Source organism: Poromitra crassiceps (assembly GCF_964638095.1).
Source record: "Poromitra crassiceps genome assembly, chromosome: 22".
NCBI lineage: Eukaryota > Metazoa > Chordata > Actinopteri > Beryciformes > Melamphaidae > Poromitra > Poromitra crassiceps.
In genome coordinates this window covers 22,594,875-22,620,097 of record NC_139647.1, presented here as the reverse complement: position 1 = coordinate 22,620,097, position 25,223 = coordinate 22,594,875, and the positions used below count along the sequence as shown (strand labels likewise).

The 25,223-nt window shown below is 44.8% G+C and overlaps 2 protein-coding genes across 2 annotated transcripts in view; one reads left to right on the top strand and one right to left on the bottom strand.

Moving 5' to 3' along the window:
* The window catches only part of LOC310796421 (DNA nucleotidylexotransferase-like), a gene marked incomplete at both ends in the record, with an annotated part of 53,998 nt that overhangs the window by 2,538 nt on the left and 26,237 nt on the right, over positions 1 to 25,223 (bottom strand). The window lies entirely within an intron of this gene.
* LOC310796061 (lysophosphatidic acid receptor 6-like) lies at positions 18,505 to 23,015 on the top strand (the record flags this gene model as incomplete). Its single annotated transcript, XM_083658214.1, has 4 exons — positions 18,505 to 18,596; positions 19,686 to 19,891; positions 21,690 to 22,361; positions 22,987 to 23,015. The coding sequence occupies 4 exons, from the start codon at positions 18,505 to 18,507 to the stop codon at positions 23,013 to 23,015; spliced, it is 999 nt and encodes a 332-aa protein (XP_083514340.1).

The window sequence follows — 25,223 nt, the reverse complement described above, 5'->3', positions numbered from 1 at the left end:
TATCATGCTTAAACCCCACAGCCCCCCTGACTGTTGGAACCACTCAGCTATTATATTATATATATATATATATATATATATATATATATATATATATATATATATATATATATATATATTATATTCTGTACAGATACTGGATGAAGAGAGAGGGAGCTGATGGATGGATACAACAAAGCAAGAAAAGAAAAGAACATCGCTGGAACGGTTGTGGAGCCAGGCAGATGTGATTTGTATGAAGTCCAGCACATCTCGAACAACACACAGACAGGCTTATTGGCTGGGGGAAATCAGATGGACAGCTCCAGAGAGCCAGCTAACAGGGAAAAACACAGGGAAGATGAGATTCACTTCGCCTCAACACCGCCAATTTAGCCATTGTCCCGGATCAGAACTAAAGCCCGCTGTCCGCTGTCAATGCGTCCAGTCTCCTCAATTTCCACAATCCTTACATGCCCTGTGGGAGGAACTCTTGATTTATTTACTTATAACACAGACAGCACACTGTGGGCTCTCAGAGAGAAATCCACAAACTTACCTCTGAGTTTTTCCCCTCAGGGCGTAACTGTACCACATAGACTGTAAAGACATATGGACAGAGTGAGTCCCCTCAGGGCGCACTGTACCACATAGACTGTAAAGACATATGGACAGAGTGAGTCCCCTCAGGGCGTAACTGTACCACATAGACTGTAAAGACATATGGACAGAGTGAGTCCCCTCAGGGCGCACTGTACCACATAGACTGTAAAGACATATGGACAGAGTGAGTCCCCTCAGGGCGCACTGTACCACATAGACTGTAAAGACATATGGACAGAGTGAGTCAGGGCGTAACTGTACCACATAGACTGTAAAGACATATGGACAGAGTGAGTCTGACGTGACCCGTTGGTTTGTGATCTCCGGTTCTGAAACCTCTTGGCGTTTTCGCCGCTGCCATCTTGGTTTTCGCACAGCTCGCGCGAGACGGCGTGATACCAGGCGTTCCCCACAGAGCCGCAGCTCCGCCTGCTACAGGCCTGTGATCAGCGAACTGTGCGATCACTGGACAGGCGACCTGTCAATCACGCCCCAAAATATAGCATTTCTATAGTCTATTTTACTCTAAACGGGTGAGTTATATAAAAATTCACCCGCCCCGTACAGTTGTCATGAAAGTTGAAATTAGCTATATAGACCAAACATTTTTTGAACCAGGCTGTAAACATGTTTATTTATGCCGTAAACTCTGGCATTTTAACATGGAGGTGAATGGGGACTGACTCGCTTCTGCAGCCAGCCTCAAGTGGCTAATCGGCGAACTGCAGTTTTTAGTAGGCTACTCCCGCGTTGGCGTCAATGCGACCAAGAAAGCCTGACCCCTCAGGGCATGCACGCGGAAAACTATACTTGCAATGGCAAAAGCAGCATATATTCCAGAGTGTTATGGTATACATCGCAATAAGGAGCTTAGACTGGGCGGCAGTTAATTAGAAACGGAGTTTATCTGCGTGACTCTGGGTGACCCTCTGAGCCACCAGCACTGCACTTCTTAGCGGCTGGCGAGCCGCAGCGGCTCTGTTGGTAGTGATGTGTGTGTTACTGTGAGGAGTCAGGATGGTAGTGATGTGTGTGTTACTGTGAGGAGTCAGGATGGTAGTGATGTGTGTGTTACTGTGAGGAGTCAGGATGGTAGTGATGTGTGTGTTACTGTGAGGAGCCATAGGATGGTAGTGATGTGTGTGTTACTGTGAGGAGTCATAGGATGGTAGTGATGTGTGTGTTACTGTGAGGAGCCATAGGATGGTAGTGATGTGTGTGTTACTGTGAGGAGCCATAGGATGGTAGTGATGTGTGTGTTACTGTCAGGAGCCATAGGATGGTAGTGATGTGTGTGTTACTGTCAGGAGCCATAGGATGGTAGTGATGTGTGTGTTACTGTCAGGAGCCATAGGATGGTAGTGATGTGTGTGTTACTGTGAGGAGTCAGGATGGTAGTGATGTGTGTGTTACTGTGAGGAGTCATAGGATGGTAGTGATGTGTGTGTTACTGTCAGGAGTCAGGATGGTAGTGATGTGTGTGTTACTGTCAGGAGCCATAGGATGGTAGTGATGTGTGTGTTACTGTGAGGAGTCAGGATGGTAGTGATGTGTGTGTTACTGTCAGGAGCCATAGGATGGTAGTGATGTGTGTGTTACTGTGAGGAGTCAGGATGGTAGTGATGTGTGTGTTACTGTCAGGAGCCATAGGATGGTAGTGATGTGTGTGTTACTGTGAGGAGCCATAGGATGGTAGTGATGTGTGTGTTACTGTCAGGAGCCATAGGAAGGTAGTGATGTGTGTGTTACTGTCAGGAGCCATAGGATGGTAGTGATGTGTGTGTTACTGTCAGGAGCCATAGGATGGTAGTGATGTGTGTGTTACTGTGAGGAGTCAGGATGGTAGTGATGTGTGTGTTACTGTGAGGAGTCATAGGATGGTAGTGATGTGTGTGTTACTGTCAGGAGTCAGGATGGTAGTGATGTGTGTGTTACTGTCAGGAGCCATAGGATGGTAGTGATGTGTGTGTTACTGTCAGGAGCCATAGGATGGTAGTGATGTGATGTGTGTGTTACTGTCAGGAGCCATAGGATGGTAGTGATGTGTGTGTTACTGTGAGGAGTCAGGATGGTAGTGATGTGTGTGTTACTGTGAGGAGTCAGGATGGTAGTGATGTGTGTGTTACTGTGAGGAGTCAGGATGGTAGTGATGTGTGTGTTACTGTCAGGAGCCATAGGATGGTAGTGATGTGTGTGTTACTGTGAGGAGTCAGGATGGTAGTGATGTGTGTGTTACTGTCAGGAGCCATAGGATGGTAGTGATGTGTGTGTTACTGTCAGGAGCCATAGGATGGTAGTGATGTGTGTGTTACTGTCAGGAGCCATAGGATGGTAGTGATGTGATGTGTGTGTTACTGTCAGGAGCCATAGGATGGTAGTGATGTGTGTGTTACTGTGAGGAGTCAGGATGGTAGTGATGTGTGTGTTACTGTGAGGAGTCAGGATGGTAGTGATGTGTGTGTTACTGTGAGGAGTCAGGATGGTAGTGATGTGTGTGTTACTGTCAGGAGCCATAGGATGGTAGTGATGTGTGTGTTACTGTGAGGAGTCAGGATGGTAGTGATGTGTGTGTTACTGTGAGGAGTCAGGATGGTAGTGATGTGTGTGTTACTGTCAGGAGCCAGGATGGTAGTGATGTGTGTGTTACTGTGAGGAGTCAGGATGGTAGTGATGTGTGTGTTACTGTCAGGAGCCAGGATGGTAGTGATGTGTGTGTTACTGTCAGGAGTCAGGATGGTAGTGATGTGTGTGTTACTGTGAGGAGTCAGGATGGTAGTGATGTGTGTGTTACTGTGAGGAGCCAGGATGGTAGTGATGTGTGTGTTACTGTGAGGAGTTAGGATGGTAGTGATGTGTGTGTTACTGTCAGGAGTCAGGATGGTAGTGATGTGTGTGTTACTGTGAGGAGTCAGGATGGTAGTGATGTGTGTGTTACTGTGAGGAGTCAGGATGGTAGTGATGTGTGTGTTACTGTCAGGAGTCAGGATGGTAGTGATGTGTGTGTTACTGTGAGGAGTCAGGATGGTAGTGATGTGTGTGTTACTGTGAGGAGCCAGGATGGTAGTGATGTGATGTGTGTGTTACTGTGAGGAGTCAGGATGGTAGTGATGTGTGTGTTACTGTGAGGAGTCAGGATGGTAGTGATGTGTGTGTTACTGTGAGGAGTCAGGATGGTAGTGATGTGTGTGTTACTGTGAGGAGCCATAGGATGGTAGTGATGTGTGTGTTACTGTCAGGAGCCATAGGATGGTAGTGATGTGTGTGTTACTGTCAGGAGCCATAGGATGGTAGTGATGTGATGTGTGTGTTACTGTCAGGAGCCATAGGATGGTAGTGATGTGTGTGTTACTGTCAGGAGCCATAGGATGGTAGTGATGTGATGTGTGTGTTACTGTGAGGAGTCAGGATGGTAGTGATGTGTGTGTTACTGTGAGGAGTCAGGATGGTAGTGATGTGTGTGTTACTGTCAGGAGTCAGGATGGTAGTGATGTGTGTGTTACTGTGAGGAGTCAGGATGGTAGTGATGTGTGTGTTACTGTGAGGAGCCAGGATGGTAGTGATGTGATGTGTGTGTTACTGTGAGGAGTCAGGATGGTAGTGATGTGTGTGTTACTGTCAGGAGCCAGGATGGTAGTGATGTGTGTGTTACTGTGAGCCATAGGATGGTAGTGATGTGTGTGTTACTGTGAGGAGTCAGGATGGTAGTGATGTGTGTGTTACTGTGAGGAGTCAGGATGGTAGTGATGTGTGTGTTACTGTGAGGAGTCAGGATGGTAGTGATGTGTGTGTTACTGTGAGGAGTCAGGATGGTAGTGATGTGATGTGTGTGTTACTGTCAGGAGCCAGGATGGTAGTGATGTGTGTGTTACTGTGAGGAGCCATAGGATGGTGGTGATGTGTGTGTTACTGTCAGGAGTCATAGGATGGTAGTGATGTGTGTGTTACTGTCAGGAGTCAGGATGGTAGTGATGTGTGTGTTACTGTGAGGAGTCAGGATGGTAGTGATGTGTGTGTTACTGTCAGGAGTCAGGATGGTAGTGATGTGTGTGTTACTGTGAGGAGCCAGGATGGTAGTGATGTGTGTGTTACTGTGAGGAGCCAGGATGGTAGTGATGTGTGTGTTACTGTGAGGAGTCAGGATGGTAGTGATGTGTGTGTTACTGTGAGGAGTCAGGATGGTAGTGATGTGTGTGTTACTGTGAGGAGTCAGGATGGTAGTGATGTGTGTGTTACTGTGAGGAGTCAGGATGGTAGTGATGTGTGTGTTACTGTGAGGAGTCAGGATGGTAGTGATGTGTGTGTTACTGTCAGGAGTCAGGATGGTAGTGATGTGATGTGTGTGTTACTGTGAGGAGTCATAGGATGGTAGTGATGTGTGTGTTACTGTCAGGAGTCATAGGATGGTAGTGATGTGTGTGTTACTGTCAGGAGCCATAGGATGGTAGTGATGTGTGTGTTACTGTCAGGAGCCATAGGATGGTAGTGATGTGTGTGTTACTGTGAGGAGTCAGGATGGTAGTGATGTGTGTGTTACTGTCAGGAGTCAGGATGGTAGTGATGTGTGTGTTACTGTCAGGAGTCATAGGATGGTAGTGATGTGTGTGTTACTGTCAGGAGCCATAGGATGGTAGTGATGTGTGTGTTACTGTCAGGAGCCAGGATGGTAGTGATGTGTGTGTTACTGTGAGGAGCCAGGATGGTAGTGATGTGTGTGTTACTGTCAGGAGCCAGGATGGTAGTGATGTGTGTGTTACTGTGAGGAGCCAGGATGGTAGTGATGTGTGTGTTACTGTCAGGAGCCAGGATGGTAGTGATGTGTGTGTTACTGTGAGGAGTCAGGATGCTAGTGATGTGTGTGTTACTGTCAAGAGCCATAGGATGGTAGTGATGTGTGTGTTACTGTCAAGAGCCATAGGATGGTAGTGATGTGTGTGTTACTGTGAGGAGTCAGGATGGTAGTGATGTGTGTGTTACTGTGAGGAGTCAGGATGGTGGTGATGTGTGTGTTACTGTGAGGAGTCAGGATGGTAGTGATGTGTGTGTTACTGTGAGGAGCCAGGATGGTAGTGATGTGTGTGTTACTGTGAGGAGTCAGGATGGTAGTGATGTGTGTGTTACTGTGAGGAGTCAGGATGGTAGTGATGTGTGTGTTACTGTGAGGAGTCAGGATGGTAGTGATGTGTGTGTGTTACTGTCAGGAGCCAGGATGGTAGTGATGTGTGTGTGTTACTGTGAGGAGCCAGGATGGTAGTGATGTGTGTGTTACTGTGAGGAGCCAGGATGGTAGTGATGTGTGTGTTACTGTCAGGAGCCATAGGATGGTAGTGATGTGTGTGTTACTGTCAGGAACCATAGGATGGTAGTGATGTGTGTGTGTTACTGTGAGGAGCCAGGATGGTAGTGATGTGTGTGTTACTGTCAGGAGCCATAGGATGGTAGTGATGTGTGTGTTACTGTCAGGAGCCATAGGATGGTAGTGATGTGTGTGTTACTGTCAGGAGCCATAGGATGGTAGTGATGTGTGTGTTACTGTGAGGAGTCAGGATGGTAGTGATGTGTGTGTTACTGTCAGGAGCCATAGGATGGTAGTGATGTGTGTGTTACTGTGAGGAGTCAGGATGGTAGTGATGTGTGTTACTGTCAGGAGCCATAGGATGGTAGTGATGTGTGTGTTACTGTGAGGAGTCAGGATGGTGGTGATGTGTGTGTTACTGTGAGGAGCCAGGATGGTAGTGATGTGTGTGTGTTTGTTACTGTGAGCCGGGTGTCCTTGACTTCATATGCTGCTAATCAGCTGCATGTTTCTCTGTCCGCCGCATAATGACATCCCTCGTGGACGCGGACACATTTCGCTTCCCGCGAAAACATCTGCCCGCTCTCTGCTGCCCGTCATCCTCGCTGCCCGCCACCCGGCCCAGCGCTTGATGGATGGAGCCGGATGGACATGGCTGCCTGCCCAGCTGCACCGGGCGATCGGCATCGCATCAAAGACACGGAGAGAGAGAGAGAGAGAGAGGGAGAGAGAGAGAGAGAGAGAGAGAGAGAGAGAGAGAGAGAGAGAGAGAGAGAGAGAGAGAGAGAGAGGATATCCTGGGTAGAGGAATAATGTTTCCCAGCCAGCATTGCACAGAGGAGTCCAAGTTCACTGGTCACCAAAACGAGCATAATCGACTACTTTGCACGTGAAAGTGAGAAATATATTTAGATTATTTTTCTTTTCAGTTTAAATTGATAGTGATAGATAGATAGATAGATAGATAGATAGATAGATAGATAGATAGATAGACAGACAGACAGACAGACAGACAGACAGACAGACAGACAGACAGACAGACAGACAGCTACTGTAGATAGACAGACAGACAGACAGACAGACAGACAGACAGACAGACAGACAGACAGACAGACAGACAGACAGACAGATAGCCAGACAGACAGACAGACAGACAGACAGACAGACAGACAGACAGACAGACAGATAGATAGGAAAACCAAGTTAAATGTCACACATGGAAGAATGCAAACACACTTTGGAGTCCATGCAAATCCACTTACACAAACACACCCCATAGGGAAATGTATCTCTTGAGAGGGATGAGCCGAGTACTCGGATGAAACGAGTATCAGTATCATCCGAGTATGAGTATCATCTGAGTACAATGTGTTAATACCCATACTCTTGAATATTATCTAATATTTGCTAAAAGAATATATTGACAAAACTCTGTACGCATCCGTCATCTGTTACAGACAAACTGTGGTGAAGTTCTCTCCGTTTATGACCAAACACGAGTAAACACCCTCAAGTTGCATTGCATAAGGAAGCTATGAAGAAAGCTAGAGATAAGTAGATAAACACCGTGACTGTGTTTGGCCTGTTTGATAAACCTGACTCAAACGTCATGATAAAAGCGTCGTTCCATAAACAACAACAGGAAGGAGGGAAACTGATAAGAGAAAACGCAATTGCTTCATATTAACTTCTGTCTTCAACCCTGTCTCTCCATAAAAGGACGAATAATAATAATAATAATAATAATAATAATAATAATAATAATAATAATAATAATAATAATAATAATAATAATAATAATAATAATAATATTTGCCTCTGTATATTTTACTATGGTGGTAGACTCCAGCCATTCAGAATGGATTACTTTTCATGGTGATCTTTGAGGTAGCATTGTCATATCACAGGTTAAATCATTTACTTCCTAAAGTTAAGTTTCCATACGTAACGAAGAAACCAGTAGCTCTCTATTAGGTTGATAATAGTGATATAGGTAGCGAGATGGAAATATAACTTTTGATTAAAGACACCCTAAAGTCAAAAATATCTTGTTCATCTTGTTCTTACAGTTGAATGTTTGAGCTTCACTGTGCAGAATGACGTCTGTGCAGAGTTTGACCCGCGGTGTCGGTATCGGTCGTCCCCGGTTCCGGTATCAGTAATTACCGGCCAGGGCAGCGGTCAGCGGGGCTGTTTTCACCTTGTGAGTCAGTGGCGTAGTAAAGGTCGTTACTGAACAGGAGAGCAGTACGTGGCCGTGTGAACTCGCTGTCGTCTCACTTTCAGCACTCATTGTCCACTTGACCACCGCAGCAAATGAGAGCTGCTACTCAGGTCAGACTGAATGACAAGACGCCACAACGCTTTCAAACTGTATGAAAGCATCATGTTTAAGCTGCAGTCCTTCCACACGGGAGTAATGGTGCGAGCAATATTCAGAAGTAACTCTTTTTTGAGGATATCCACTTTCGTATAAAGTGCCCGGGCTGCCCTCGTTTCGGTACAGCTCTGTCACAGCCAGAGTGCACTACACATCTACAGACAGAGAAGAACATGATTTCTTCTTCTTCGCAAAAATCGTAGGCTATCAAATCAGCCATTACCTGAGTAATGTTATCAGACTTCCTTCCTTTGTTTGGGCTTTCCTTCTCCTTTACTGACAGTTGGAAATAGATTGCTTTATTGCCAAGAGATCAGGAAAAGGAAGGGGGAAAAAAATGCTTTGATTGCCTCTAAGTTAATTTATCTTTATTGCGGCACACAGGAAAGGGCTGACAGGGGCAGAAAGAAAGTGGGAAGTCGATTATGCCCCTGTGTCTTGCTCCTTCCAACGATCCACCGCACACACCCACAGTTCGCTCCCTCCCCCACCGACCTGCGAGAGCCCGGGCTGCCTCGCCAGCCAGAGCGACCAGAGAGGGCACAGACACCTCACTAATCACAGCGGCAATTAGCGCTAGCATCATAAAGCACCGCTGCCCGTAAAACAGCTATCGAGCCGGAGTGTCATCGCCATTACCTCTCCTCTCCACCGGCGCCGCTAATCAGGCCGCGCGGCCGGGGCCAGAGAGGGCGAGAGACGTGCGGCAAATAATCACAGGCGCTAATCATAAACAACGGCTTCTTCCCGTGGCGTCTCTCCCCAGTGTGATGCCTCTTTGCTCCTCCTGCGCACGAGTAAACAGTTGCAAATTGAAGTTATTTTTGGTTGATTAAGGTGGGTGGCCCAGAGCTAACGGGCAGATACAGGGGAGGGCTCGAGGGATGTGTCGTCATCAAAGTTCAACGCTTTTCACGGTCATCTTAAGATGTTGTCAAAGTGCAACATTGACTTGTCTTCTAAATTCTCATTTTTCCATTTGCATGTCTGTCATTGTGGATCAATGACAATTTCTGACATATTTCATCGGAATCTGATGATAGCTGTAAAACTGCTTCTGGTTTCTGGCTGATCGTGACTCTAAAAAGATTTATTTTTATTTCTTTGGAATACTTTTTTCAGTTCTGATATAGCCTACTACAGAATTACATGTTAATATCCTATGATTTTGTATTACTTTACACATGATATGGGTCTGGTTTTCTGTCATGTCTCACAGTTTCACTTGATTTGACACATTTCTCTAAACTCAGGTCCATGCTCTCAAAACAGTTCACACAGCCATCTAAGGCCTTCATAACTCTCACCGTAAAACTAACTGTACATTTTAATTGTTTTTATGCTACATACAAGAACTGCATAGATGATTTAAAAAAAAATCAAACGCTACATACACAACTCTCCAAACAAAGCTCCAAGCTCTGAAACAATTCACCCAGCTCTCTAAACTCTTTGAGTTTGCAAAATTAACAATACCTCTAACGAATTATGGTTTAATAACATTTCTTCACACAAATGACACAACTAGATACATAAATCCTGTGGGCTGTCGGAAATAAAAGCATTGATGAGGAATAAAGTCAATGGTTACACAACTTGTGGTTGCTTTTGAAACTAATTGTGATTCATCGTGTTCATCAATGCTTCTGCCTTCTTACTGTCTGACACATAAAGTGATTTTGGTGATATCAGATCATACAAAAAAGGATTGTGGTTGAACTTTCTGATAAAGATCCGAATCATCAGTATTCTTATGTGAATGTGAATGTATTATCTTATCAATAGATGGCATGCGTAGTTTTAATGTCAGCATTTTTTTTAATAAAGATTTGATCTGAAACAAAGCAGCACTTAAGCGGATTAGGGGTGGTTTTGCAAAATGAGAGTCTGTTTCGACGCCTGTGTCAAATGAAGTTCACTGAAATAATATTCTCACTAACGCTCTTCCCCCTGACCTAACCATGGCCCACTGTCTTTGATATGTTGTTGCTTGTTTGTTGCCTCGATCGGCGTTCTCTTTCATTTTACGAAGCACATCCAACTCCAAGTTCACGTCTGAAGTTTGCGACCATCTTTGAACCGGCGTCGAGTGCGAGAAGATCACGGCCGCTGCGGTCCTATGAAGTCCTCTCTCTTATCTTTGGAGGCTGGTAATTGTAGCCGGCCCGGCTTCTCCCTCGTACGGACCCAAACAGAAACGCGCTTCTAACGATAACAATAAATTAACTTGCTCTGCTCCACTGAAGCCCATAAATAATTAATTGGTTTGTTGAAGAGGGGCTGGTTTTGCGTGACCAATTTGCTTCCTGCACCCAGACAGTGTGATCGGATGCTGCTGCCTCAGCACTCCCATTCCGCTCAATTAAAACAGCACGTTGGGCAAAATATGAGCTTTGTTTTGGGAATTTTCACGGCACGTTTTCTTACCGATACGAGCCGGGGCCTTCTGAATCATTTGATTTATATCACACGATCATAAAAGATGATATGAAGCCAGTGGGAGGATGAGGAGTGGTGACCACTAGGGGGTGTCAACGGTTACAACACTTTCTAAACGTGTACACGCCACGGCGACATCCCTAGTGACCGCCCAATGGAGAGAGAGAGGCAGGCTTGTAACCAGGATATCGCTGAATTGAACCCCATCCCTTAGTGACAATTCCTACTATGTTGTTTGTTTTTCTTGATTTTGGCGACACCTTTGGTGTAAATGATCACTGCTCTGGTGTTTTGCATCCAGTGTAGCCACCAGTGGCCCAACATACTGTAATAATAGACACTCGGCCTAGACCTTGGTTTCTTATATTTTCTTGTTCCAGACAGAATGCTGTTGTTGCTCCATAAAACAAATCACTTGTTGTGCAGTAGGAGGAGTTTATAACGACGATGTAAAAGCTTTCATAAACTGGCTATAGATTTGAGTGATGTTTCAACAAATTTCAATAATGAAGACTATTTAGCAGCCCAGTTCAGGTCATATCACAGTGCATGCCCCATTGCTTTGAGGTTGTATAACCCATTCACGCCCCCTTTCATTCATGCTGTCTCCTCATCCATTCACAGTTTCCCATGCTGCTTCCCCTCTGTGGCAACCACCACCTAACCAGCGTAGTATATCAGAGTCCATGTTTTACTATGCTATGTGCTGCGTATGTGTCATCCTCAGTTGCTGTTCATCATCGCTGAAGCAGTTGTTTTCGCCACACCTCCTCCCCTGACCACCGCCAACGTCATGACTCCTGAAGAATTCCCTATGGGGGATTTTCTATCCTATTCTTCACTGACGCCCTCCTCTCATCATCATATCATGGAGTCATATGCCAAAATGTATTTGTTGTTTCATTAAAGCTTGTTAAACTTTCTACTAGTCTCTCATTATTGAATCATAATTGTACGATATCATCAGAGTAATAACAAAACAGGGTCGCACTTCATTTGGATAGTCCCATGCTGATACTCAATTCACTTTCAAGTGACTATAATGGCTAAAAATACATCAAGCTTAAGTGCACTATGACACCCGCCTATAAAAGATATTGGCTGGGTTTCCCAAAAGCTTCTTTGCGCTAAGAAGCTAATTCAACCCTTCTTAAGGCCCCCTTAAGAAGCAAACGCGTTTCCCAATTGCTTCTTTACGAAGGCATGCGTTTCCCAAAAGCTTCTTAGCGCTAAGAAGCTTCTTTGACCCTTCTTAAGGCTCCCGTAAGAAGCCAACGAAGCCAACGCGTTTCCCGATTGCTTCTTAGCCTAAAATTATCTTCCAATTATCCTCCGTTAAGAAGGCTGCGTTTCCCAAAAGCTTCTTAGCGCTAAGATGATCTTTCGTTAAGAAGGTTTTGTAAGAAGGGTCTGGAGCCTTCTTAACACCTTCTTAATGACAAAACACTGGCAGATCCAGCCGCGTCAGGCAAAAGGAGATACTTGTGTCCACTGTTCCTCTTGTGTTTTTCCCTTTTTCCTTTCTTTCATGCACCCTTTAGTGTTTAAAATTGGGGAACACTTGAAAATCTCCCCTGTATGTATGGTTACTTGTGTTTTAAATGTTTTACCGTAGGCTATATTTCTCTAATCAGAATGGATTCCTTTTATAATGTTGTGGATTTATATAGCACCTTTCACAGAACCCAAGGTCGCTTAAATTCTGTAGTGTTTCTCTGTTTTGTTGTATGCTGTGTATATAAAGCAATTTGAACTGCAGTCCATGTCTGAAATAAATAATGTTTAATAAAGTTTAACATGACCATGATTAGGTGTTAACAGTGTTTCTCAACCACTGAGTCGTGGCCCACTGCTGGGCTCAGAGTGCCATCAAGTGAGCCGCTCCAGTTAAGATGCTTCTTAAGAGCCTTCTATTTTTTTTATTTTTCTCGACTGTTAAGAAGGCGTTTGGGAAACACTTCTTTGGAGCCTTCTTAACTCCTTAAGAAGCTTCTTAACTCCTTAAGAAGCTTCTTAACTCTTAAGAAGCTTCTTTGTTGGGAAACTCAGCCATTGTTTGTATCCTCACTTTCCTCCTGGTATTCTATGGCAAATATCACTCATGGCGTTTTGTGGACACAAAGAGGCATGGGGGGGGTTAATCCCGGAGAACCCGCAGCGCAGCAGCAGCGCCGAACCACCTCAGAGATTAGTTCAGTCGAGTGTGCCTGTAAATAAATCATGGGCCAAACTGAAACGGGAGCCACGGACGGACGGACGGACGGGGGTGCCATGCCGCCGCAGAGGGCCATGTCAATGAATGTTACATGACGGGGGAACACGTCCACGACGCCGCGCCGTCCCGCTGAAACCCTCTCTGCCATTCACTCGCATCAATAATGGAGCAGGATCCGTCTCCTGGCGAGCCGACACCCTGGGTCAGCACCAACACCCCCCTCCTCCACTCCTCCACCCCCCCCCCCACTCCCCCAGCTCCAGCCTCCCTCCTCCACTCCACACCCCCACCACTCCCCCCACTCCCCCAGCTCCAGCCTCCCTCCTCCACTCCTCCACTCCCCCACTCCCCCAGCTCCAGCCTCCCTCCTCCACTCCACTCCCCCAGCTCCAGCCTCCCTCCTCCACTCCACTCCCCCAGCTCCAGCCTCCCTCCTACACCACATCCCCATCTCTCTCATCATTATCCTCTCTGCCCTCTCTCTTCCCTTCTCCCAAGTTCACACAGCCATCTCATCTCTGCTCTTTTCAACTGTAATTCCAGAAAAATAGATTGTGGGTTGTAGATTTTTTTGGGGGGCGGATAATAGCCTGCTGTTGAATAGTCCCTTCTCTCTCTTTTTTTCCACTGGTGCAAAACACATTCTATAAATACCCCTCCCTTTCACCCCCCCCCCCCCCCCCCCCCCATTTAAAAGCCTGATAAATGAGGCAGCGTGTGGGTGGATGGGAGGCTGGGAACGTGGAGGCGGAGCTATAAAGAGGGCGAGGTGTCAGTGGCGAACGGGGTGACAGAGGGAGAGAGGGGGCGGCGGCGGCACTCAAGGTGAGGTGAACAGATATTATTCACCTCGGGATAGGGAGTAATTATCCTGGATGTGCTGCTCTTCTTCTGCGAGAATATATTCCTTACCCTATCCTGTGTCCATCACTCTTCTTCTACCCCTTTATTCCCCCCGGTCGCTTTCAGCCCATTTTTCAGCTGTTCCGCTGTCCGTCATTACCCCCTCTTCTGTGAGGCGATATCTGTCAATATGATTTATCATGGATAGTAATTGATGTCGTCCCCACTGCTGCGAAGACTGATTGGAGCGCCGATGCACCGATACAGCCTTGTCAGGCACTAAAGGAAAAAAAGGTCCAGAAAAAAAGGCTTTGGAAAGCCCCGCTGACACACCGAGCAGATCTGTCAGCTGTTGGCAATGTCTGGCCTGTCGGTGAGCGTCTGTCGCCCTAGTTCTCCAGTCAGCCTTGAAGTCTGTGAGTAGGCTACTAAGTGCTGCACCATCACAGGGAAAAGAATAAATAAAATACACACGTCCTGTCAGTCTAAATCACATACTGGGCCTTGAATAGAAAAGTACCCCCTCGCCCACAATTGAGATGCTGTTGATTGCCCAAAATAAATGCTGCTGTCAGGGACCGTATGGACATTTCTCCGTCTGCAAGAAGCATGCTGGGTGCGACATGATATCTAATCTGGGCATAAAAGTGCCATGTGGAGCCATGTGTAAAGTTACCTATAGTGCCGCTTTAAAGATACGATCTGGAATGTACAGTACGGTACGGTACCATCTAATTACTGGAGAGAGGAGGAGAAAGGAGACATTTTTGAATTTTAAAAACTTGTACCCTAATGGATTGTTCATACCAAGGAATGGTCAGTTTTTGTTTATATACAGTATATAAGTGTATATAAGTGTGCCATATTGATTTATTACATGTGGTCCTATATGTACCAGTAGCATTAAAGCTTTATTTTGTTGACGCATAGACATGGACCTTTGAAATATGACCTGTTTCCTAATTGGTCTAAGTCTACTACGTGGCCATATTGACTGAATTGGCCATTTTGGAAAGGTATTTAAGACGTGATAAAAAAATTTACAACATCCTCCAAGAGTAAATGTTCTTCTTCGTCTGATCCATCATAGCTACAAATGTAAACAGGCACTCAGAATACATGTCAAATCTAAAATGAAAATATAAATAAATAAATAAATGCCATAGCGATAAGAAAAAGCCACTCGTGGGGCACCACACTGTAAACTATTGATTTGGCCTAACAGCAGGCTCACTCCCTCACAGGGCACCATCACTTCACCAGCTCCTCCCAGTTCACACTCCCCATCTATTCCATTAAAACCCCTTAATTGCTTCTCTGACCTCCATGCAGAATGACCTGATCACATGACCTGATCACATGACCTGATCACATGGCAATCGTAGGCTGAAGTGAATGGTGGTTGAGAACAGGCTTCTTGTTCAGGGAGAGGGAGGACAAAGGTTGCTACATATTTTTCGCTCATGAAACACATGATTTTTCCTCCATCTAAAGGAACAGGGCTTCCCAACGCCCCCCAAATAGCATTAGGCTTTGGTCATGGCCCCCCTATTGCAAGAAGAAAGAAACCCATTGACAACGCAAAATCACATCCATACAACCTCCGAATATATTTCCTTACTTGTATTAATGGAATAACCCAATAATTACATTTCTATCTCAAATCTTTTCTCATTTCTTCATATTCAATATTTCTATTTTCCATTATAAACATTGTTCCAGACTATTACCCACACCAGGGGGAAATTACAACGAATGCGATGACGTTTTGACTGACAGTTTTGACTTATTTCAGATGAAGCTAGGCCACATTAAATCACCTGCATGATGCTCTCGACTCCAAACCGAGACAGAACACAGCGTGCATGTACAGTATCATGGCTATAGGGATTGGGTCCGAAAACCTTTGCAGATTCTTAAGGAGTTGAATTAGATGTCGGTGCAGCAAAACACCTTATTTATCCACGTCACACTCAAATGAATACTGCCACTGTATAATAATCCATTATGCGTCCACACTGATTTAGCTGTCAGCAATAATTCCACTCCGCTTCCTCTCGTACAGTCACAGCCTTTCAACAGCAACAACTCAGCAACGCACCAGAGAAGACGTCCAAACTGCTGTGATCAAAGCAAATCACTGAAGAAGAAAAAAATCCTTGAACCATTTTTGACTGGCAGCAAAAATGAAAATGTGTGCAAGGCTTTTGTCTTTGTAATGCGGGATGGCAGTTCCTTCAGAGGAGAGCAGGGTTTTTTTAATCAAAATAAATGCAAGGAGACAGACAAGCCTGTTGCATCATGGCCACTGCCCGTTAATGTGGACGAGAGAGTCATGAGAGACAGCAGAGCGAGCCGGGCCGGCGGAGGAGATCCTGATTATAGCAGCTGCACTCAGATTGGATTCAGGAGGCAGCAAACGAGCATCAATCAGACATAACAAGCCGACCAAATTGCAGCGCTAAATGACCTAGTCAGGAGGGTTCCAATAAGTTTAGGGGTTGCACGGTGTGTGTGTGTGTGTGTGTCTGTGTGTCTGTGTGTGTGTGAGAGAGAGATGGAGGGAGAGAGCGAGAGAGAGGAACAGTGAGAGTGAGAAAAAGGGAAAGTAAAGTAGTTGAACACCTCTCACCTGTACCGACTACAACAGTTGAAGTGCCCTTGAGCAATGCACTTAACCCTGAAACTGTTCCCGTGGAAATAATATTCTATAGGCAATTGGCCCCCCGGTATTAAAATGGGATCTCCATCTGGATATGCTCTCCGGGTTTTATAATGAAACAATCTGATCACGCTCTTGCATTTTTACACTTGGTATTTATATGCGTTCTGCTGGGCTGCATTCTGTCAGATCTTGTTTTTCACGCGCGCTGTGCAAAGCAGGTGGGGAGGTGAAGGCAACAAACACAGATATGGTAAGTGTAAGGTCACGTTATATACAGCCTCTGCTGTGGAAGGAAGGGGTCATCTGTTATAGGAGTCTGTGTAGGAGGCGACTCCAGCTCACCCCTCTCTGCTCTGACCATGAGATATCTTCATTATATTGAGTGATTTGTGTAACACCATTGTGGGTTGATTGGACCTTAGCAAAGAAGGATGATCTTAGGAACTGTAGTAATTTCAGAACACTGTCACTAATATGTGCAAACATATTGCTCCTTGTTATTCCTCAGAGATTGCAGACCAGGGTTGAGCCATTTCTGTCTGAGGAGCGGGCTAGTTTTCGTAGGGACAGGAGCACTGTGCTGACGCTCATAGCAGAAAACACATTGACTAGGCAGAGTAAGACTGTGTATAATTGCTTTATCGATTTCCTGAAGCCATTCGATACCGTCAAACACCAGAATATATATCTGAGCAATACTGGAGTCATATTATGGCATTGAGCAGAAGATCATGAACATGTCGAGAATGGTCTACTCTACAGCACGGCACACAAGCTGCAAGTCAGAGGTGGCAGTGATCTGGAAGACTAGGTTCCCGGGAGGTCGGGGGACCCATTATCACCAACCAGTGGCGGACTGCATAATCGGGCACGTCGGGCAAATGCCCGGTGGCCTGGCCTGGCATGGCCTGGCAAAAAAAAAAAAAATTTTTTTTTTTTTTGCAGGCCAGGCCAGGCCACTCACTGAACAGCAGGCCAGGCGCCGCCTACTGGTTTACTAGTGGTTTTATTACTTCATTCAGGTTTAAAGTGGGTGCATCTCATTGTAAAATTGGACTTGGCCCAAATTGGGCTTCAAACGGCCCAAATTGGGCTTCAAACGGCCCAAATCGGGCTTCAAACAGCCCAAATCTGGCTTTAAACGACCCAAATCTGGCTTCAAACGCCCCAAATTGAGCTTCAAACGCCCCAAATTTTTCGCCGGCGCCCTTCGGACGCCGGCACGTGCGTCGGCCCGTATCGGCCTGGCCTGCTTGGTATCTAATGCCCGGCCTGAATTATGATCCCAGTCCGCCCCTGTCACCAACCATATTCATCTGGAACGTGCACTGCAAACCATGCAGGAAACAATGCCTGGAATAACAGTACGGACATTCTGTAAATAACTTAATAATAATAATAATAATAACTAATCGACTGGGCGAGCTGGGTGCGCTTGCAGGAGGGTCTGGATGCGACTGTTCGGGGGGCAGCAGATCTGATCTGCAGGGCTGAAGATCAATGTTGGGAAAGACAAAAGCGATCTTATTTTGGAACACCTGAATCGGAGACAAATCCGAGAGTGGGTTCAGACGAGATTGAGAGCGTGGAAGAAGAAGAATTCATCTATCTGGGCAGCCTGTGATTACATCAGACACAGAACTGCACTGGCTTCAGGCACCCTCACTGGCTTCAACAAGATACCGAATAGCAACGATATGAGTACAGGAACTCAATTGAAAATAATAAACAGTTTGTGTTATTTTAGTGTGCTATTATACGCCATGCGAAACATGGACTCTGCACAAAGACGATCTTCAGAAGACTGGATGCTTTCGAGATGAGATGCTAGCTGAGTATGTGAAACATCAGGTGGCACCACAAGGTGACAAACACAGAAGTGACAAACAGAGCGAAATCTGAAAGTAGACTGCGGGAAATCTTAACGAGGAGGAAGAGGGGTCTCTTTGTGCACATTTGTCACGTGGACGACCATCGACTCATGAAGGCAGCAACATTTAGCATGACTGGAGGAGCAAGAAGAAGAAGAAGGGGACGCCCTCGAAGACGCTGGATTGACGACGATCAAGGAGTGGTCTGGCGTGAGAATGGAGGAGCTGATCAGGGCGGCGAGCAACAGGCAGGAGTGGAGGAGATGTGTTCGACACCAACAGGCAGTAGCCCATGGAGATGAAGTGAAGTAAGTCAAGTCATTGTGTGTTGACATTTCGCTCTCTTCCTGAGTCAAGTCACCCTTGGTTCCTGTTTAAAAACGTGCCACTGCTTAAAACGTGATTAGCCAAGCCTCAGTTCACATAGATCAAGAGACTGATGGCCGGATTGTATGGTTTGTGTGTTGTGTGATTAGATCAGCCTCTAACCTTCCATTAGTAACTCTGCCCTGACAAACGCCACTTGGCTGAAACATGTCGGCATCTTTCTTTCTTTCTTTCTTTTGTTCTTTGTTTCTTTATTTGTTTGTTTGTTTGTTTGTTTCTTTAATTCTTTCTTTTCTTTTCTTCTCTCCCTTCAAAACAAGTGTGCATCGGATCCAACAAAAAGAGAACACGCAACCACAAGTAAGTTGGCCTCTTTTGTCCTTTTTTGTCTTTTTTCACAAAGTAAGACATAGCAGTTTCCTGAACAAACTCTATAAAAGATATTGCTTTTCTTGTCAGGTAGACACACGACGATGAACAACAACACCCAGGAAGAAACTGGTCCAGTGCCATACAGTAACACGCAGGGCCGTAGCCAGAGTTCCGAAATAGGGGAGGTCCAGCAAGGGGAGGCGGATTCGGCGGCGCCCGTTAGGGCGCCGCCGAAAAAAAATTGAGGTTTTTTTCCCCCCTTTTTAAGCCATATTTAGAGTAATATATCATTTTAAATCAACATTAGGATTATACTGTTGTGATGTCATTATTCAGCGTTTGAAGCTCAATTTGGGCCGTTTGAAGCCCAATTTGGGCCGTTTGAAGCCAGATTTGGGCCGTTTGAAGCCCTATTTGGGTCGTTTAAAGCCAGATTTGGGCCGTTTGAAGCCTGATTTGGGCCGTTTGAAGCCCAATTTGGGCCAAGTCCAATTTTACAATGAGATGCACCCACTTTAAACCTGAATAAAGTAATAAAACCACTAGTAAACCAGTAGGCGGCGCCTGGCCTGCTGTTCAGTGAGTGGCCTGGCCTGGCCTGCAAAAAAAAAAAAAAAAAAAAAAAATTTTTTTTTATTTTTTTTTTTGGCAGGCTGAAATATTAGGGGAGGTCCGGACCTCCCCGTCCTCATAGCTAGCTACGGCCCTGGTAACACGACCTACGCCATCGTTTTGGGCTGCATCTTGGTGGTGGGTCTGCCTCTCAACGCTGTGTCCCTGTGGACTCTGATACGCCGCCACAGCCTCAAATCCCCCAGTGCCGTCTTCATGATCAACCTGGCCCTCTCAGACCTGCTGCTGGTCATCTCCCTGCCCATGAGGGTCTACTTCTACGCAGAGATGGGCGAAAATACATCATAAAGTATTTTGATACAAATTACAAATACTTGCTCAAAAAATGTATCACAATACAAATACAAAATACTGGTCTGAAAAATGTATTTGAAATACAAATACGTATTTTGAAAATACATGAAAATACATATTATAAAAACTGATAAAGAACTGCAACAATTAGTCAATTAATCGATTCATTGCCAAATATTACATTCATTTCCTATTTTGATGATAATCATTTTGAGCCATTTCTTTAAGGAAAAATGTCCTAATTATCTGATTCCAGCTTTTCAAATGTGACATTTTCTGGTTTATTTAGATGGTAAACCATCTCTTTAGTCCTCTGTGACAGTATTCTCCTTTGTGTACCCTCTAACACATTACACTTCTTCCATTTCAGTTGTTTTTCAGCACAACTTATTTCTCCTTCACTTCAGCTGTTAATTGCCTTATGTGAGGGCTTTTGAGTTTATACAGGTAGCATTTCTACACGTTACAGTAACCTCACGTTTTTGAGCTTTGACCATGTTTAGCCAAAGATCTGTTATGAGAGTTATGTTATGATAGTAGGTCCCCTATAAACAACTTCACATCCACCATGTCAGTAAATTGTCACATATAGTCTTTATTTAACACGCTGCACACATAGAAATACAGCAACATTATTTATTCCACCACAAAAGGTTACTTTTCAGTAACCATGGTGCCGCAGTATGGCATTCATGGTGAGGGAAACTTAATCCTGTGGCTAATGTATGGAAACAGGGAGGTTGTCAGCTTTGTAACAGTATATTTATTTATCCATTTTGTAGAGCTGAGTTGGGTGCGGAGGTGTTTTTTTTAATATTAGTTGTGTCTCTCTAATATGATGTTTTGCATGCAGTAAAGTTTGATTGGCAGATAGAGCAGTGTTTGTCTTAGCATGCAATAGGCTTATCTAACATCACATTTAGTACTTTATCTCTGTGGGAATTTCCACCAACACGAGGCTTCAGTACTAGTTTGAGTCAGACTTCTTGTCGTGTTTGAGTTAGACTTCCTGTCCATTTCAACAGTGGATAAATGGTTACAGACCAGTCACTCAAACACCTTCATGACAGTTAAATCAACAGGCTTGTAATCATTCAGGCATCAGGCTGTACCATTAGACTTCTACTCTATCAGCCTGGTGTAATGTGGTACTGTGTCGGGTTCCTCACAGCTTTAATCAGAGGGTCAGGGGGACTCATGGTTCTGCACCCCGCTAAAGCTCGGAACCAAACATCCTTTTGTTATTGTTGTTGTTTTGCTTTGTTTTGTTTTGTTGAATTAGCGTTAGTTGTGTCTCTCTAATATGATACACTGGTTTGCAGTAAACACTTTCATTTGCAGATAGGGCAGTGTTTGCCTTAGCATGCAATATCTGATTATCACATTTAGTACTTTATCTCTGGGGGAATTTCCACCAACATGAGGCTTCAGGTTCCCACCCTACTCTGCCTCTGATGTGTGGTTGAGATTGTCCTGAGGGTAAGCCAATCAGAGGCGGAGTAGAAGTGACATCTCACATTGCGTTTTTTTTATTCCACAGTTTAAACCTGTATCAATGTTTAAAATGTGTCAATTTGAGAATAAAATGAAATAAAAATGTATTTTATGTATTTAAAATACACAAAATACATGGTCTGAAAGTACTTTGATACAAATTACATCTTATTTTTCTCAGTCCAGCCAAATACAAATTACAAAATACACAAATGTATTTGAAATCCGTATTTTAAATACATGTATTTAAAATACTGCCCATCTCTGCTTCTACGCCACAGGCCGCTGGCCCCTCGACATCCCGGCATGCATGTTGACCATGATGTTCTTCCGCAATAACCTCCGCAGCAGCACCATCTTCATCACCTTCATCGGGGTGGACCGGCTGCTGGCGGTGGTGTACCCGCTGAGATCGCGCCATCTGAGGTCCACCTCCAACGCCTGGAAAGCCTCCGTTTCCATTTGGATCTTTGTGTTCGTGGGGAACGTCCCGGAGAACATTGTGTTGGCAAGAACTTTATACAACTGCAATGCATCGAGCTGTTTTGAATTCCCTAACTGTCACGTGTATGTACCAGCGTTGGCTTATCTAGATGTTGGTGTAGCGTTCACCATACTGGCGGTCAACGTTGTGTCCACTGCGATGGTGTCTTGGACCCTCAGGCATCTCAGCGACTCTGTGAGGGTCGACAACAAGATGAAGGTCATGCTGGTTTTTGCCATGAACTTGATCATGTTCATCATCTGTTTCGTGCCTCTGTCGTTGACCCACATGCTTGAAGATAGAACACATCCTGCAATCAGGGCAACCAGGTGTCTGGCTAGTATGAACTGCTGTCTGGATCCACTGTTATATTACTTTGCTTTGGATGCGTTCTGGAAGAAGAAAGAGGAGGTGGAACTTGCTAGCCTGACTCCGCCAGACGGGGGCGGCATTGTTCCACAAATTCACGGTTGTGAAACAAATGTGAACGAACTTACATCCATCTGGCAGCGTCAGGTTAGGAACTTGCACGATCGTGAGTGAAGATGATCGAGGGACGTAGAGAGTATGAGATTATAGGACAAATCAGCCTGACGTCCCTTGCCACCCAGAAATGCGGAACCCCGCGGCAGTTAATAGTATGAGTTGTGCCAAACAAACGTTAATATCTCAAAAACTACACATCACATCGCTTATATTTTGACATTCTGAGAGTGAGCGGAAGTAGCTCAAGAGTTTGATGTATAATATATGCATGTCGTGTTAAAGTTGTGTGAACTGTCGCCCGTTTTTAAAATGTAAACCAGAGTTAGCTGGCTAGAGTCAGACACTCAAGCCTCGCCCCACTTGGGCTCCATAGGGTTCCATTGCCGTTGCCACCCAGTGACGCGGTTTGTTTACCAAAATGCTGCTCGGCTGATCCCTCGTATATCAAGGGCCAATCCCAATCCTCCCTTGGCCCTCCCACTCCAGTATGCGTGTTCACGTGTACAGTACATGTACTGTACAGTAGAGGCAGGGTGTCTCGTTTCTTTTGAGGACCGAGGGGTAGTGGTGAATATGTCATCCAGCCCCACGAAATGGAGCTTTTTCAGATGTGGATCGACTCCAGACCGAGGGCTAGAAGGAATGGACTTTGCTAGCCAATAAATGTTAATATATCCTCACCAATAATCAATTGGTGAGGATAAATTCTAATCTGATCACGCTCTTGCATTTACACTTGGTATTTATATGCGTTCTGGTGGGCTGCATTCTGTCAGATCTTATTTTTCACACGCGCTGTGCAAAGCAGGTGGGGGGGTGGCAACAAAAACAGATATGGCAGGTGTAGGTCACTATTTGTCACAAAAGGAGACCGGGCATTTGCGGTTCCGTGCTCCGCAACTGTGGAACTCCCTTCCCGAGGCTATCAGGCTAGCAAACTCTGTAGTTTCTTTTAAACCTCTTCTTACAACATACTTCTACAGGCAAGCTTTCTCTTAATTATGCTATATCTTTGTTTTTATTTGTTTCTATCTGCATATTCTCATTGTTTTACTGTTGTTTTATTGTCGTTTTAATGAGTTTATTTGATCAGCATTATTTGATCGTTCCTTTTTGGTTTTATTATGGGGTATCTATTTTTATATTCCTCAGTATGTATAATCTCTCATCTTGTTGTGTGAAGCACTTTGTACCTTTGTTTTGAAAAGTGCTATACAAATAAAGATTACTTACTTACTACTATTATAGTACTGTACAGCCTATATACTTCTCCTTTGCTGTACGTGGAAGGGATCATCTCTTAGGAGTAGTAGGAGCAATGGCGGAAATGGGGGGGTGAATGTGTGGGAACGGCGTTCCCAGAGTAAACGTTGAGAGGGAACGGCGAGAACGAGAGGGGGAACGGCATTCCTCCTCAGGTTCCCCTTAAAAAGTTAACTTTTTTTTTTTAGACAGGCAGCATGAACGGAGCAGAGAATAGTAGGAGAACATGTATGTGGAAGATGAATAAGCAGCGTCAATGTCAATGTGTCTTCAAGTCTGTCATAAATAAAAATCAATGGGAAATAATAGGTAGATCTCGGCAATCTTAATTGAGTAACTTCTGTAAGAGATTTTTATGTAGCCCTAATAGCAATGAGTAAAATCAGTAAGAAAAAACCATTGATTTTAACAGAATGAATACTCTATGGGGGGAAGGGGGGGGGGGGGGGGGTTCCCACAGTAAATCCTGGCCATTTCCACTACTGAGTAGGAGGCAACTCCAGCTCACCCATCTCTGCTCTGCCATATGCCTTTTGAGATATCTTCATAATCTGGTTGACATTTCTCTCTTTTCTTTTTTGTGTGATATTTTTTTTATTTTAAAAGTTATAATGCAAGAAAAACAAGAACGACAAAACCTTAACAAAAACACAGAAAATACAAAATACATAGACAAACAAATTCACTCATCACTCCCCTCCCCCATCCATCAACCTACACATACTGTATATTGGCTCACAGTAGCTCTCTTCCTGAGTTAAGTCAGCCCCTGTTTCCTGTTTCAAAACGTCCCACTGCTTAAAACATGATGAACCAAGCCTCAGTTCACTGAGGACTGAGGAAAGACCGATGGCTGCAACCACACTCATGTGGTTTGTGTGAACCCAAGAAGAACCCAAGTTCAAGATTAGTTGGACGGCTTGGAGTCCAGATGGAACCACAGAACAAAGATTAGCCTTTAACTTCCATTAGTAACTCTGCCACTTGGTTGAAACGCGTCGGCATCTTTCTCTTCTTTCTTTCTTTCTTTCTTTCTTTCTCTTCTTACATTAGCTCCCCTCCAAACAAGTGTGCATCGGACCCACAAAAAGACACCACGCAATCACAAGTAAGTTGGCCTCTTTTGTCCTGTTTTTGTCTTTTACCCCCTCCCCCATTAATAGCATTTGGCACAAAGTAAGATCCGTTTTGTGGACAAACTGTATACTTGGGTTCTTCTTGGGTTCACACAAACCACACTGTGGTTTGTGTGAACCCAAGAAGAACCCAAGTTCAAGATTAGTTGGACGGCTTGGAGTCCAGATGGAACCACAGAACAAAGATTAGCCTTTAACTTCCAGTAGTAACTCTGCCACTCGGCCACTTGGTTGAAACGCGTCGGCATCTTTCTCTTCTTTCTTTCTTTCTTTCTTTCTTTCTTTCTTTCTTTCTTTCTTTCTTTCTTTCTTTCTTTCTTTCTTTCTTTCTCTTCTTACATTAGCTCCCCTCCAAACAGGTGTGCATCGGACCCACAAAAAGACACCACGCAATCACAAGTAAGTTGGCCTCTTTTGTCCTGTTTTTGTCTTTTCCCCCCTCCTCC